Source organism: Tachysurus fulvidraco, chromosome 2, assembly GCF_022655615.1.
Source record: "Tachysurus fulvidraco isolate hzauxx_2018 chromosome 2, HZAU_PFXX_2.0, whole genome shotgun sequence".
Lineage (NCBI taxonomy): Eukaryota > Metazoa > Chordata > Actinopteri > Siluriformes > Bagridae > Tachysurus > Tachysurus fulvidraco.
The window spans coordinates 26,658,104-26,671,358 of record NC_062519.1 but is presented as its reverse complement, the minus strand read 5'-3'; the positions used below and the strand labels follow the sequence as shown (position 1 = coordinate 26,671,358).

The following is a 13,255-nucleotide window of genomic DNA, read 5'->3' as shown; positions in this document are numbered from 1 at the left end:
ACATATACGCTCTCAAGTGTGAATACACACAAAACTGTGCAGATTACGCTTCCTCTTCTGAACAGATGCTCAAAGCCCTAGAGGGTTCGAGAGAGTCTGCTCAGACGCTCAGACAAGGATGTGACAGGGCTTAATTAACCATTGAGCACAGCAGTGGAAGACATTTCTCTGGATTGCTGTCTTTTGTGCTAATACTAATCTGTGCACTCATAAAGTGCACAGACATGGATTAGAGAGAGAACATAGATGGCAAAAAGAGGAAATGAAACAGTTAGACTTGTCTTTTTATTGTTGTTGATTGACAGTTGAGTTAATGGCACAAGAATGAAAAGAAGCTTTGGCTTTTGAGTGACACTAACTAAACTCTTTCTCTCTCTCTCTCCATCCCCCCCCCCTCCCTTCCTGCAGACACTGAGGGTTGTGATCATAACTGGAGGAAGTTCCATGGTCATTGTTACAGATACTTTACTCACCGACTCAACTGGGAAGATGCTGAGAAAGATTGCAGAGAGCACAATGGCCATCTGGCTAGCATTCACACCAGAGAAGAGCAGGACTTTATCAACGGTTAGTCACTCTATTCATTTAAGAAATTCTGGAATGCTTTTGCATGACATCCTTAGAACTTTATACATGTTTTAGAAAAATGCTAACATGTCTAGTGCAAACCTTTTACAATTCATAAAATCAAGTTAGCTGTTTTTGGGTGATATTCATAGCTAGCAACTTAATTCACTTAAGGTAGAAAGTGCAGGGTGAAACATTTTAAAATAAACAATTCATTGAATATTTATGGAGTCCCACAGAGTTTACCTGAAGTCCTGGACAAAGAAATACAAAAATTATAATAATAAAAGGCAAGTTATAAGCTGAATTGTAGTCTAGGCCAACAACTGAATGAGCATCTAAACAATATATGTATTTCCAAAACTAATAATAATAATAATAATAATAATAATAATAATAATAATAATAATAATAATAATAATAATAATAATAATATGTTTAATTTATATAGCACCTTTCCCAAGTTCAAGGACGCTTTACAAGGTACAGTATAGACAAATGAAATATAGTGTAATATACGTATACATATCCATATATACATACATACATACATATATATATACAAAACTAACAGAAGATTCAGAGTTTGTGTTTTTATCACTGGAAATGCTCCAGTTAAAGCCCCTTGTATGAGAGCCTCAGCACAACACCAAAAATAAGTCCATCATTTATTATTCCATATATGCAGGCAAATGCATAGTTAATAAGGCATTAGAGATTATCTTTAGATAGTAGCTAAATATAAAACATCAACGGAAGACAGTGAAAAAGGAAGTGATCATGCAGAATTGCAAATGGTGTTGGTATCCTAAAAGCATTTATACTGCTGAGGGTTTTGTAAATAAATTGGTTTTTAAAGAGTATTGTTATTTTTTACTAGACTTGGGTGGATGTCTGGAGTTTATGTGCTCATAAAAGAAACATTTAAACAAATTTGCAGCATGTCTCAGCTGCTCGGCATTTAATTGCTGGGTAAAGGGACATTTGTGCATGACTATGCTTTCGGTGTAAACTGGTGTACAGTATATTCAGTATATGTATAATGTGTATTAATATTCTTACAGTGTACAATGTTCTGTCAATAATGTAGTGGGATATACAATTATATATATTTATAAAAGTTTATGCATTTTATGACACTGTAGAGACACTTTTTTGAAAACATCTTGTCTTCTCAGCAGATTGACCATAAATCTGTTGCTAATTTAGACTTTTGCTTTTATAAAGCTACCTCCCAGTGAGGGAGTGGGTTATCACTTGCTTCTTTTGAGATGTGTAAGGCCAGTCACATCTTTTTGATCTGCTAACTCTCCAGCTCTAGACAAATGCTTTTCTGTTGCACCATTTGGGAGCCCAAAAGATGTGTTTAATCATCTAGAAAACACAAGCATCTACACCTTCAATAAAAGAAGCTCAGCCATTAGTAAGATGAATGGTCCTTATAATGATGTTCATCTCCCACACTGTGACCGAAATTCTATTCTTTTTTCTGCAGTATCCTTATTCACTTTAAGGAGACTAGGTAGCCTGGCTTATTGTAACAACAGCATGTAAAACTCGTGTATTATTGCCTGTCAGTGTTATGAGCAGGCAGAAACGCATGCTTTAAGTCTTGAATGATGTCTGCAAGTGGAAACATTTTGTATGGGACTAAAATGTCATTGCTGGATACTGTTTGTTAAGCGCTTTGGGTTTGCGGGTTATCCTAGAGTACAGCATAAAATGGTATGTTTTCAACTCTTGAGTTCACAGCAATTTCTTCTCATTCAGAGATTACAAGATTGAATCCTGATACCTCCAAGATGATATAATTTGGCCCTGTTTGCTATCTTGTCGATCAGAGTGATACTATCCAATCTCACATATAATAGCCCCCTTAAGCGTGTTTAGCTTCTCGATTATGTTGCACTGCTGTTTGAACATGTGTTAGAGGAAGAAAACACTCACCCTCCCAGAGCCAATCAATAGCAGAGATTAAGCTAGGGTGGGAATTGGTTAGGACTTAATTGGGAGGAAATTGGTTTTTAAAAAGATTTAAAAACAAATGAGAAAGTGTTTTTGGTTAACTTTGTGTGTTGTTTTTTTTTATCTTGTTTTTGATATTTTGAACTTTTATTACAGGTATGAGCCATGAAAACACTTGGATTGGTCTGAATGACAGAACAGTGGAGGAAGATTTCCATTGGACTGATAACATGGACCTGGTGAGGCGAGACCATGCGCTCTGTCTGCCAGTAGATGTTTCCATCTAATTTGTTTGATTGACATATCCCTTTGTCAGGGTTTTTTTTTTTTTGTTCAGCTGCCTTTTTTGATGAGTAGTCTGCTGACTGAAAAAAGCAAGACAGCTACACTGCAGAATCTTTTTAAAAGAAAGCAGGAGGTTGGGTCAAGACATGAGACAGCTGCAGTGTTTAATCAAAAACTGCCTATGGTGGGATTTTTCTGTTCTTGTGCAATTTAAAGGCTTTTTAAATAGCACAGCTCTCAGTTAGTGCATGTTCTGAGACAAATTATGCCAGAACATATTTCACTGTCCAAACTTTGTAATGCCATAATTCCTGTTTACTGTATGTCCAAGACCTTAAATCCATTTGCTGTATCTGGTCATGAATTTGTAAAAATGCTCAGTATGTGGCAGGATGTGTTAAACATCTAGCAAAGTCAAGGGATTGTGTTTGTGTCTGAAATATCCCTGTGCCTCCTGCAGCAATATGAGAACTGGAGGGAGAACCAGCCTGATAATTTCTTCGCGGGAGGAGAGGACTGTGTGGTGATGATCGCCCATGAGAATGGCAAATGGAATGACGTGCCCTGCAACTACAAGCTGCCCTACATCTGCAAGAAAGGCACAGGTGTGTGAGAGAGAAGGAGAGAGAGAGTGGAAAGAAGTGCTGTAGCTCAAATGTGTGTTGTGTTTTATTTATTTATTTTTGTCTTACTTACGTTAATACACTGCCATGAGCCTTCAAGGTACTTTTGCAATACTTACAGCATTGCTGTCTACTTATATTAATGCTACTTCTTTACATCAGTTCAAACTCCTGTCTTTTCTTACTATATACAGTATCATATCTTCGATCACCTTTGATCTTTCATCTGCCTCTTGGAGAGTGTGACCTGTGCTTTTTAGTTTACCTTCTGCTGTGCCGCTTCAGATAAAAGTCAGTCTGGGAATCAGCAAAGGAATGACATAGGCTTTGTCAGGAGGGGCTTTTTTAAAAACGTTAACATAGGATGAAGTCTTTTGTGGTCCTCATGTAGTATCACAGGCACTTCAGTTCACTCCGTTGTGGGCCAATTATACTCATTTTGTCTGAAGATTTGCATATGAAGCAGACAGAGCCTGCAGAATAGCCATATTTGGCTGCATGGCTGGACTGTGAGTGGTTACTCTGGCTGCTTACAACATTTTTTACAAATGGCACTCATGCATTGCTACACTAGTCCTGGCTCTCTTTTTCCTGATGGCTGAATAGTGCAGCATTGGACAAGTAATAAATCATTTGCTAGCCCACCAGGTAAGTGAAAGCTCCTACAGTATGTGCTGGTCGATCCCATGGTATGTATGTTTGCACAAAGGTTAAATTAACAAGGCTAAAATGCAACACTGAACATTTTTGAGCTCTACTGGGTGACTATAGAAAAAAAAAACAGGACCTGAATAACTTCATGTAACCTAGTGATGAATAAGTTTGTGCAACAAAAAGGCTGAAAGTCCTAGATAACATTTTGGCTGTGAGCAGTGGAGTTCTCTTAATGCACAATGACATTATTTGAGTTAGGCTATTATTATTATTACAGTATTATTATTAGTAGTAGTAGTATTAGTACTAATATTATCATTATTATCATTATTATTATTATTATTGTTGTTGTTGTTGTTGTTGTTGTTATTGCTGTTATACCAACAGGACGATCATATGATAGGTTTGCCATTGTGCATCAGGTGGTGGGATTTGTAAAAATTAGCATGCACCACAGGGTCAAGGTGCTTTGTGCCATTCTGAAATAAATGAACCAGAATGAGCATATTGTATTCAAACAGAAATTTCATGCTTAAATGAAAGAGTTTGTTCTGGTGTCTCTGTGAGTGAAGCAAATAATTATACATCAATAAGGCTGTTCTAGATTCTATTTCATGAAGTATTTCATGCTTGAAATTTGTTTGGGAAAATTGTTTATTGGTTTCTTTTATTTGGCTGTATTCAATATAGTTTCAATTGCTAAGATGTCACTTTTGGGAGTATAGTTTCTCTTAAAAGACAGATGATGTTCATTGCAATGTGTGTTCTTATAAAACCTACAGAACACCCAGTCTACAAGATTTTTGCTGCAGTTAAGAAGCTCTGTCTGCCCTTAGGCAGTACTAAAACCTGAGTCAGTAAGGCAATGTCCTACATGTGACTATAATGTTAAATCACCTTCCAAGATTTGACAGCACTATAAAGGCAGCAGGAAATATCCTGAAGTGTTTTGCTTGGATCTGGAGGCATTTGAAAAACACCCTACAGCATTATTTTCCAAAAATCTCCCTGGTGCCGCTGCTATAATTTACTTTTAACTGTGAAATCACAGCTTAATTCAGGAGCAACAGTTGGAGAATGACACCATTCACCATCCTAGCACAATAAGCTCGGTGTAAATGTGTTATTTGTCCAGCAATAACATCCCAGGTAGGATGATAAACAGAGTAATGTTTTTGCTAAATGGCAGAATCTGAAAAACTACACTTGATCTCGCCCATTCTAGATGATATTGATTCAATCTTATGTATTTTCTGCAGCAGAAGGGTTTTTCGTACATGGCATTTGGCTGCATGCTTCTCCACAGAGGCACAAAGCTCTTGTCGTGTGTTCACAAATGCAGGCGGTGGAATCTCAAGAACCTAGAGGAGCTGCTGGATGATGCATGTCAACAGTCACTGGCATGAAACATCTCAGATCAGTTTTTTTATCTCATACGTTCTAATTATCTGGACAGATAACATATCAGCTTATGTGTTCATTGAGTGTCGATCTAGAGTTGTTGTGCTTGATAAAGAAAGATTATATCAAAAGAAACAGCTGAGAGATGAAACAATAACAGTTCATATAGACATAAAACATTAACGGTCATAGATTTTAGTAGATTTTCAGTGTTTTGCTTGGAAATGTTGTAAAGATGTTTGGAGGAGATGTTTGGATATTTGTCAGGAAATTACCAGTGAACACGTGTTCTGTCTGCAAATTAGTTCCCTGTGGTGCTTCATTTCTCGCCACGGCAGACGTGGGTCAGTTTAATTTTGCCGACTCAGTAAACAGAGACACAGAGTGTAAGCAACAAGACTGCCATCTAAGGAAAGAGAAATGAACTACAAGATCTCATAGAGCTGAAATCAGAGTGAACCTTTTTTTATTTTGTTGTACATCAGTATCAAAAATCAAGGATTTCTGCATCCTGTAAATGTGCAAAACTAAATTTATAACTATAAATTATAAAAATAGGTGAAGAAAGAGCTGAGCCACAAGGCAAAGCTCTCTATTTACCAGTCGATCTACGTTCCTACCCTCACCTATGGTCATGAGCTTTGGGTCATGACCGAAAGGACAAGATCCCGGATACAGGCGGCCGAAATGAGTTTCCTCCGCAGGGTGGCTGGGCGCTCCCTTAGAGATAGGGTGAGGAGCTCGGTCACTCGGGAGGAGCTCAGAGTAGAGCCGCTGCTCCTCCACATCGAGAGGGGCCAGCTGAGGTGGCTCGGGCATCTGTTTCGGATGCCTCCTGGACGCCTCCCTGGGGAGGTGTTCCGGGCATGTCCAACCGGGAGGAGGCCCCGGGGAAGACCTAGGACATGCTGGAGGGACTATGTCTCTTGGCTGGCCTGGCCTCGGTATTCCCCCTGGAAGAGCTGGAGGAAGTGTCTGGGGAGAAGGAAGTCTGGGTGTCCCTGCTTAGACTGCTGCCCCCGTGACCCGGCCCCGGATAAGCGGTAGAAAATGGATGGATGGATGGATTATAAAAAATAATTAAATAATAATAATTGTCTGCAGAATTTTTGAAAATATGGTGAGGTAATATTGTTCCGGGAATATGGCACGTTATTTTTGTTTCCTGATGTCACTGGCCCCTGAATCATATTCCTTATGAATACCCTTGTTGTGTCAGTCAGCTGTATGGTCTGGTCTTTATCAGAAGTCAGGTCTGCGCTGAACTCCATCAGTTCCTCAGGAGCTCTCAGTTGCACTATTATAAACTGTTGTAGAAAGGACATTATTTACTGTAGAGTGTCACCCAAATGAGGGTGGGTTCCCTTCTGAGTCTGGTTCCTCTCAAGGTTTCTTCCTCTTATCTCGGGGAGTTTTTCCTTGCCTCTGTTGCCTCCGGCTTGCTCATTAGGATAGGGATAGATATACAGTATATAGTATTTTAAATTTTAAATTAATATTTTTCAATTAGTTTTAAACTTTAATTGTATATATTCATTTCTTTATTTTTATTATTTTTTTATTCTTATTATTGTTATATATATTTATTTCTTTTCTCTCTCTCTCTCTCTCTCTCTCTCTCTCTCTCTCTCTCTCTCTCTCTCTCTTCTGTTTTTATACAGTACATTTGAATTTTGAATTTAAAAATTTGATTATGAATACATGCCTATTCCTATTTTACTTTAGTTACTGAATAAAATATGTAGCTGAATAATTAGCTGGAGCATCAAGGTTGACATTTGGCATTGTTCAGCACTGTAGATTATAGATTTGCTCAACCAGTGCAAACATATGACTTGTATAAGTAATGCTATATCAGTATGTGTCTGAGGTTTATTTTCTGACTACTACAATGAAATTCTGCAGTATTTAACAATTTCTACAAACACGTAGTTTGCATAAACACTACACACTACACACTGTGTGATAACCTGGTAAAAAAAATCTTTGTCATTTTCCCTTATATGGAAAACTTTAAACTACAAAATTTAAAACATTTCGGTTACCACAGAAAGTTAAAATAGAAAAAAATTGCTATTCAATATTCCATTCCATCTCCACAAACACACAGACTATCTAAGAGCACTGCTATTCGGTGATTTCATTTGCATTTAATTTGATATGCAAGACATGTACTGATTATAAGAAGTTTATCAAGGAATTATAAGTTGATGATGGAAAGTGTGCAGTCACTTATCAGCATAATCAGCACCATCCATTCCACTCCATTAAATCCATTAAATTCACCATGGTACATAACAGTCCAATAACCTGAACAAAATCATATGTGAGGAAATAACCTAGCTCTATTTCTAACTCTAACTCTATTTCTTATTATTGCCGTATAGATAGAATAGAGAGAATAACACACATTTTAGTTACCATTGTTGTTTCTTTCTGTCACTGCAGTGCTGTGTGGCCCACCACCCCTATTGGACAATGCTTTCCTGATTGGCCGCAAGCGTTCACACTATGATATCCATTCAGTTGTGCGTTATCAGTGTGCAGACGGGTTCCTCCAGCGCCATATTCCCACCACCAAGTGCCGTGCCAGTGGTAAATGGGACCATCCCAAAATCCTCTGCACAAAATGTAAGTAACTGTGTGTAATTACACATTCGCTTATCTTGTATCTTATATGTTAAATGACTATATATGAACTTAATTTGACTTCTTTTTTAAGTTCACAATAGAAGTGTTCCAGCAATTCAGACAGGTTCTTCTGGGCGACTCTGTGCTAATTTGCTTTCTCTTTCCATCTCTATCTACAGCTCGGAGATCCCATCGCTACAGGCGCCATCATCACAAGTCTCATCACGAGCGCAGAAAGCACAAGAAACATGGCTCAGGCGGGCATCGGGGTAGACAAGAGGGTCATGGCCATTTCTAAACCCATGCCTCTATGTCCCAGTGAGGTTCTCCTAGTTCCTGCACTGTCTAAAACATTCTGTTTTCTTCATCAGCCTTTATCGCTCAAACCTGTGATCAGAGGGTCAGTGTTAGACCCCACATAGACTATAATGACTACAATGTTTATTTTTTGCTTTTTTTTTTTGTTATCGTTTTTTTTTTATCTACTTTTTTTGACAGCTTCACTCTCATAATCTGTCAATTATTTTGCTATAACTACACTCATTGGGAGTTCATTCATACTCCTAAGGGTGGAAAACCCTTTTTGGTTTCTGTACTGTACTTTGACATTAACAGGTATCGCAACTTAACAAAAATTCTGATTAGGTTGTAGTGATTTCATTAAGAGGATCTAAGTTCATTTGATTTAGAAAGAATGCTTAGCATTGTTTTGACTTAGTGTATAAAATCTTTTACCACAGTGGCAAAACAGAGGAATCTTTTTTCAACTTTCTAATTCAAAGGTCAACTAAATAAATTAAAGGATAGTTGGGCCAGAAGTCAGTTATATTAGCTGCACTATTCAACATTTACATTTTTTAACATGTACCGAATAACTCCTAAACAGGTATTAGCCAAAATTAGCATGATATAAGTAATCACACTGCACATTTGACACATTCAATAAACCAAGAATAGACAGTGTCTAATTTCCCAAAAGCATTTAAATTTTAAGATCATATTAACTGGTACAGAGTGTTTTAATGTGACGCTCCAACATTCGGATACTTTTAGTATACAGATCAGAATTATTCATGCAACCGGTCATTTATCGTGTCATAGTACAATGCCTTTAACCTGTCATTTCTTTATTGCCTTAACAATTTATTGAATTTATCACACAACACTAATCGATTTCCTGACGATTTTGAGTTCTGAGGTGACACACTTCTAATTATGCTATTATGCTATTTGGTGAATTGATCATTCATAATTTAAATGGTAAAAGTAGCTGTTAATTTAAGGCCAAATGATTTTTTTCCCCACTGATTGTTAGAGAATTGTTATGTGACTAGTTGTATGAAAGCATGAAAGTTCTAAAAGTGAAAGACAGACAATGAAAGGTTGATGGAACACATACACATTTAACTCTACCCTATTTTAACCACCGACTTGTGTCATTCTTTAAGTAATGCTCTGTACCTGTAATTAGCTCCTCAGTTCGAATGAGATAGTTCAGGACTGAATTAAAGAGATCACTACAAAGCAGTAAACACAGACGATCTCATGCCAGATACAAATGCATGCCAAAGTGGCTTCTGGTTTAATTGTTCAGTTGTATAGGGGAATCATTCGACTCTGAGCTACACTTAAGGTCATTTAGTAAAAGCTGTCTAGAGAGGCATGTAAGGAAAAAGACTCGCCACAAGAGACTCAACATTTGTGTTTCTAATCGAAGCGTACTAGAGGCTCATTGTGGTTTGGATAACTTTTCAGCTCTTTTTTTAAGGACCAGGTGCGTGTCCTGTTTTTTAAACGTGGCTGCAGCAGCTGACTGGAATAAGATCTGCACCGGCTCTCTGTCTTTCTCTCATGCTTACCACAAAAGAAAAAGGCCATGCTTTCATACGTTGTCCCCAGTATGCCAGCACTGCTTGTGCTTATCTCTCCCCCTCTGTCCTAACTCAATTCCTCTAGAGATTAGACTTTCCACTTTGCGTTCTCTTTGCTCGTCTACACGGCTGCCTTTATTCAGCTTGTCAGTGAAAAGGACGTGTGCAGGGTGATGAAAAAAGCATGCTTTTTCATTCTCAAGCATGCTTAATTAGTGCTTATCTTTTCATCATCCGTTTTTAATTGATGGCGTAATGGACATTTAAACAGTGGCTCATCCCAGTGACTTTTAGATGTTAGTTTATGACATGTTTTGGGGAAATATCAGCCTTGCATTTGGTGATTCTAAAACTGACATTCTCAAAGCCATTATGTACTGTAGAATGAATTAAACCACATACAGAATTTTTAAGATTCTGGTTCTATTGAAATTTGTCAGACTCGACCACTAGTGGAAACACTCTGTGATTTACATTTCCTTCACATTGTGTCATATAAATAGCTTAAAACTCTTTATAGAACCATAAAGGCGAGTCAGATGATTAACAGCAGGCTGAAGTGTGACTCATAATTATGAAAATGAGTCTCTGAATGGAGGATGCTCGTAGCTGTTTGTTGGAGAGTGTTTTTCAAAGCTCTAAGATTTAGCTGAGGCTTCCTGGGGGCAACACTTCTGACTAATTACTACGGAGCTATCGAAATCCCAGATGGTTCTGGGGCAGCATCACAAACTAGTTAGGTTTCTGGATCATGGCCCCATTTAAGGAACATTTGTTTCCTATGAAATATGAAATTTAAACCATGCATAAACAGACAGCAGCTTTTTCAAAGGTCTTAGTTTAATATTTGCTATCAAAATGTCCAGAAGTGCACACTGTAAGACATGTACCTCTTTGTATTTATATTGTAGGTGTTTAAAAGGAGGGCAGGAGCAAGCTAAGGGAATTGGGGTGTCCTTTATTCTGTCTAGACTCCACGTTAGAGTTGCACATCTATCATCTGCCGACTATGCCACTTGGAATGAGCAGTGTATGAAGCTTATCTCCTTCTCATTATATTATGTTTGGGGTTTCTGGATCTATGGTTTTATAAAGGGGGATGTTACATGATGAGGAAGAGGAGTGAAACCTAAATGGCACAGTTAGTTCCAAAGGTTTGTCATGTTTATTTTTGGAATTTGCCCAATACTAAGCAGAAGAATCATAGACAATGACAATTATCAGTATTATAATTGGCATATGCACTGTGTGCTTTGCCACAGATCTCTCAGACTGTCACAGAGACTGTGCAAGCACAGACTCCCAGCAGTGCTAGTTGACTAATCACCGTCACAGATGAGTGTAGAGGTTGTTAATCAAAGCACAGATTTAGCTTTTAGTTATTGTACATATTTGACTTCAAGACCCGGTTCATTTCGTCAGTATCCGATTTAGTCTCAAATGACTCTTTACATTAGCTTTTGTTCTCTTTGGAATCATGCAATTTTTTCAGTGAGGTGCTCTAATTGTTTTTTTAACCCATGTAGAGTTTTGTCTTAATCCACATGTAGAACAATTTAGTAAATTAGTTTTTAGAAGCTTTTTTTCTGAAAAGAGAAGGTTTGGCTCAAGCATGAGTTTAGTTGAAACACCAGCCACCATTCTGATGATGTATAAAGCTCTGCTGCACCTTTCCTCACCTCTGTGTTGTACATAAACTGTATCTTTGTACTTTTCATTTACGGTCATTTCTGTTTTTTTCTAATGAAATCTGGATGTGTTTATTACTTAGAGTTCTGGATCACAGTCACACAGTCTGACCTACAATACCACCCAGTGTAAACTAAACGAACAAATTGGGGACAATTTTAAAAGTAACTTAGCAGAGAGAAACATTTAACCTCTTGAAACAGGTTTCTTTTTTCTCTAGTGTTATTTCTCTGTTCTAGCTACTGATGTTGAGTCAGGCTGTGTGAATGTGCTCCGTGTGTATTGATCGGTATTTAGGTGTTCTGATGAATTCTAGTCCTGTCGTTGTATCACATTCTTTATCTGACAAATGATCGATTAAAATCATTTGGCTGGATCAGTACAGCTCTTACGTGTTGTTTTGGTTTCAATTATTTGCCTGATTCTTGGAAAATTCTGCACCCCAATGTGTCCTTTGCTCATCTCTCCTGGAAAGCCCTTGAGGTTTGTAAACAGTGTGTTGTCTTTCTCCGTATCATCGTACATTGCTCCAGGTGAAAACCTTTAGTTTAGTTTAGTTTTTTTAAAAGCCTTTAATTCTTAATCATAATCCAATGACAGCTTGAAGAATGTTTTTATTCTGAGTGCTTGCAGCGTTGCAGTACATTACTACACTTTTAGGAAGCCTTTGAGTGAACCCTTAAAGACTATTCTGTAAGTTTTATTTTTTGTTTTTCAGTTTTATATTCTGTAAGTAAATTACAATACAGGGTTCTAAAGAATCATTTCTCCGAAGGTTCTAATTAGAATGTTTAGAAAATGTTAATGTAACAAATGTTCAACAAACATATTTAGAGGATTAAATAAGCTTATACGGCTACAGATCGTCCATCTGGGTCAAAGCTTCTAAGTGGGTTCTGTTTCAGAGAGAGTTCCAAATAGAACCTATTAAAGATGCTATGCAAGAACATCTGAAGAACCAAAGAAGGGTTATTTTTTTCTAAGACTGTTGTATTCTGGTGTTCTCCATGTGGTGCTACACTGTTAAGAAACTGTTAAGAAACTAAGAAATCTTCTTGCACACAAAAGTTTCTTTGGTTTGTCCATTTGAGGGAACTGTTATAAAAGTGCTTCAGAGAAATCTGGAACAAGGGGCTTCCTTTTTAGAGAGCATCTTTAGAAAACTTTCCAAAGAACGTTTGAAGAACTAAATAGTATAGGATATTGAACCAAAGAGCCATTTTGAAATACAAAGAACTCTTTGGAGTAGCTTTTTGTTTAGATGGCTCTTTTTTTTTTTGGAGGTTTTTCAAAAGGTTTAAAAGTGAAAGCCTTAAAACCACTGAAAAGACTACAATATGTAGGAAGTCACAGAGGGCTCCCAATCATTTATTCACTGATCTTCAATACCTATCGATCCTGTCCGGGTCTATGTACATTGGAGGGAATGCCAGTTCATTTCAGAGCTCCATGCGCACACACAGTCAGTGCTAACGGGAATTCAGCATAGACAAATTTTGTGCTTTTTGGAGGTGGGAGAAAAGTTGAGAACCCATAGGCAGCCCAAACTGGCATGGGGCAAATGTGCAA

The 13,255-nt window shown here is 37.6% G+C and overlaps 1 protein-coding gene across 2 annotated transcripts in view; it reads left to right on the top strand.

Annotated features, from left to right (window-relative positions):
- ncanb (neurocan b) overlaps nt 1–12,077 on the top strand; it is a 93,575-nt gene extending 81,498 nt beyond the window's left edge. For both annotated transcript variants that reach the window (XM_047810437.1, XM_047810436.1), the window contains exons 11-15: nt 409–567; nt 2,689–2,771; nt 3,278–3,422; nt 7,944–8,126; nt 8,306–12,077. In XM_047810437.1, coding sequence (XP_047666393.1) covers nt 409–567; nt 2,689–2,771; nt 3,278–3,422; nt 7,944–8,126; nt 8,306–8,424 — 689 coding nt within the window. In that variant the 3' untranslated portion in view covers nt 8,425–12,077. The remainder of the gene's footprint in view (nt 1–408; nt 568–2,688; nt 2,772–3,277; nt 3,423–7,943; nt 8,127–8,305) is intronic.
- The last annotated feature ends 1,178 nt before the right edge of the window (nt 12,078–13,255 follow it).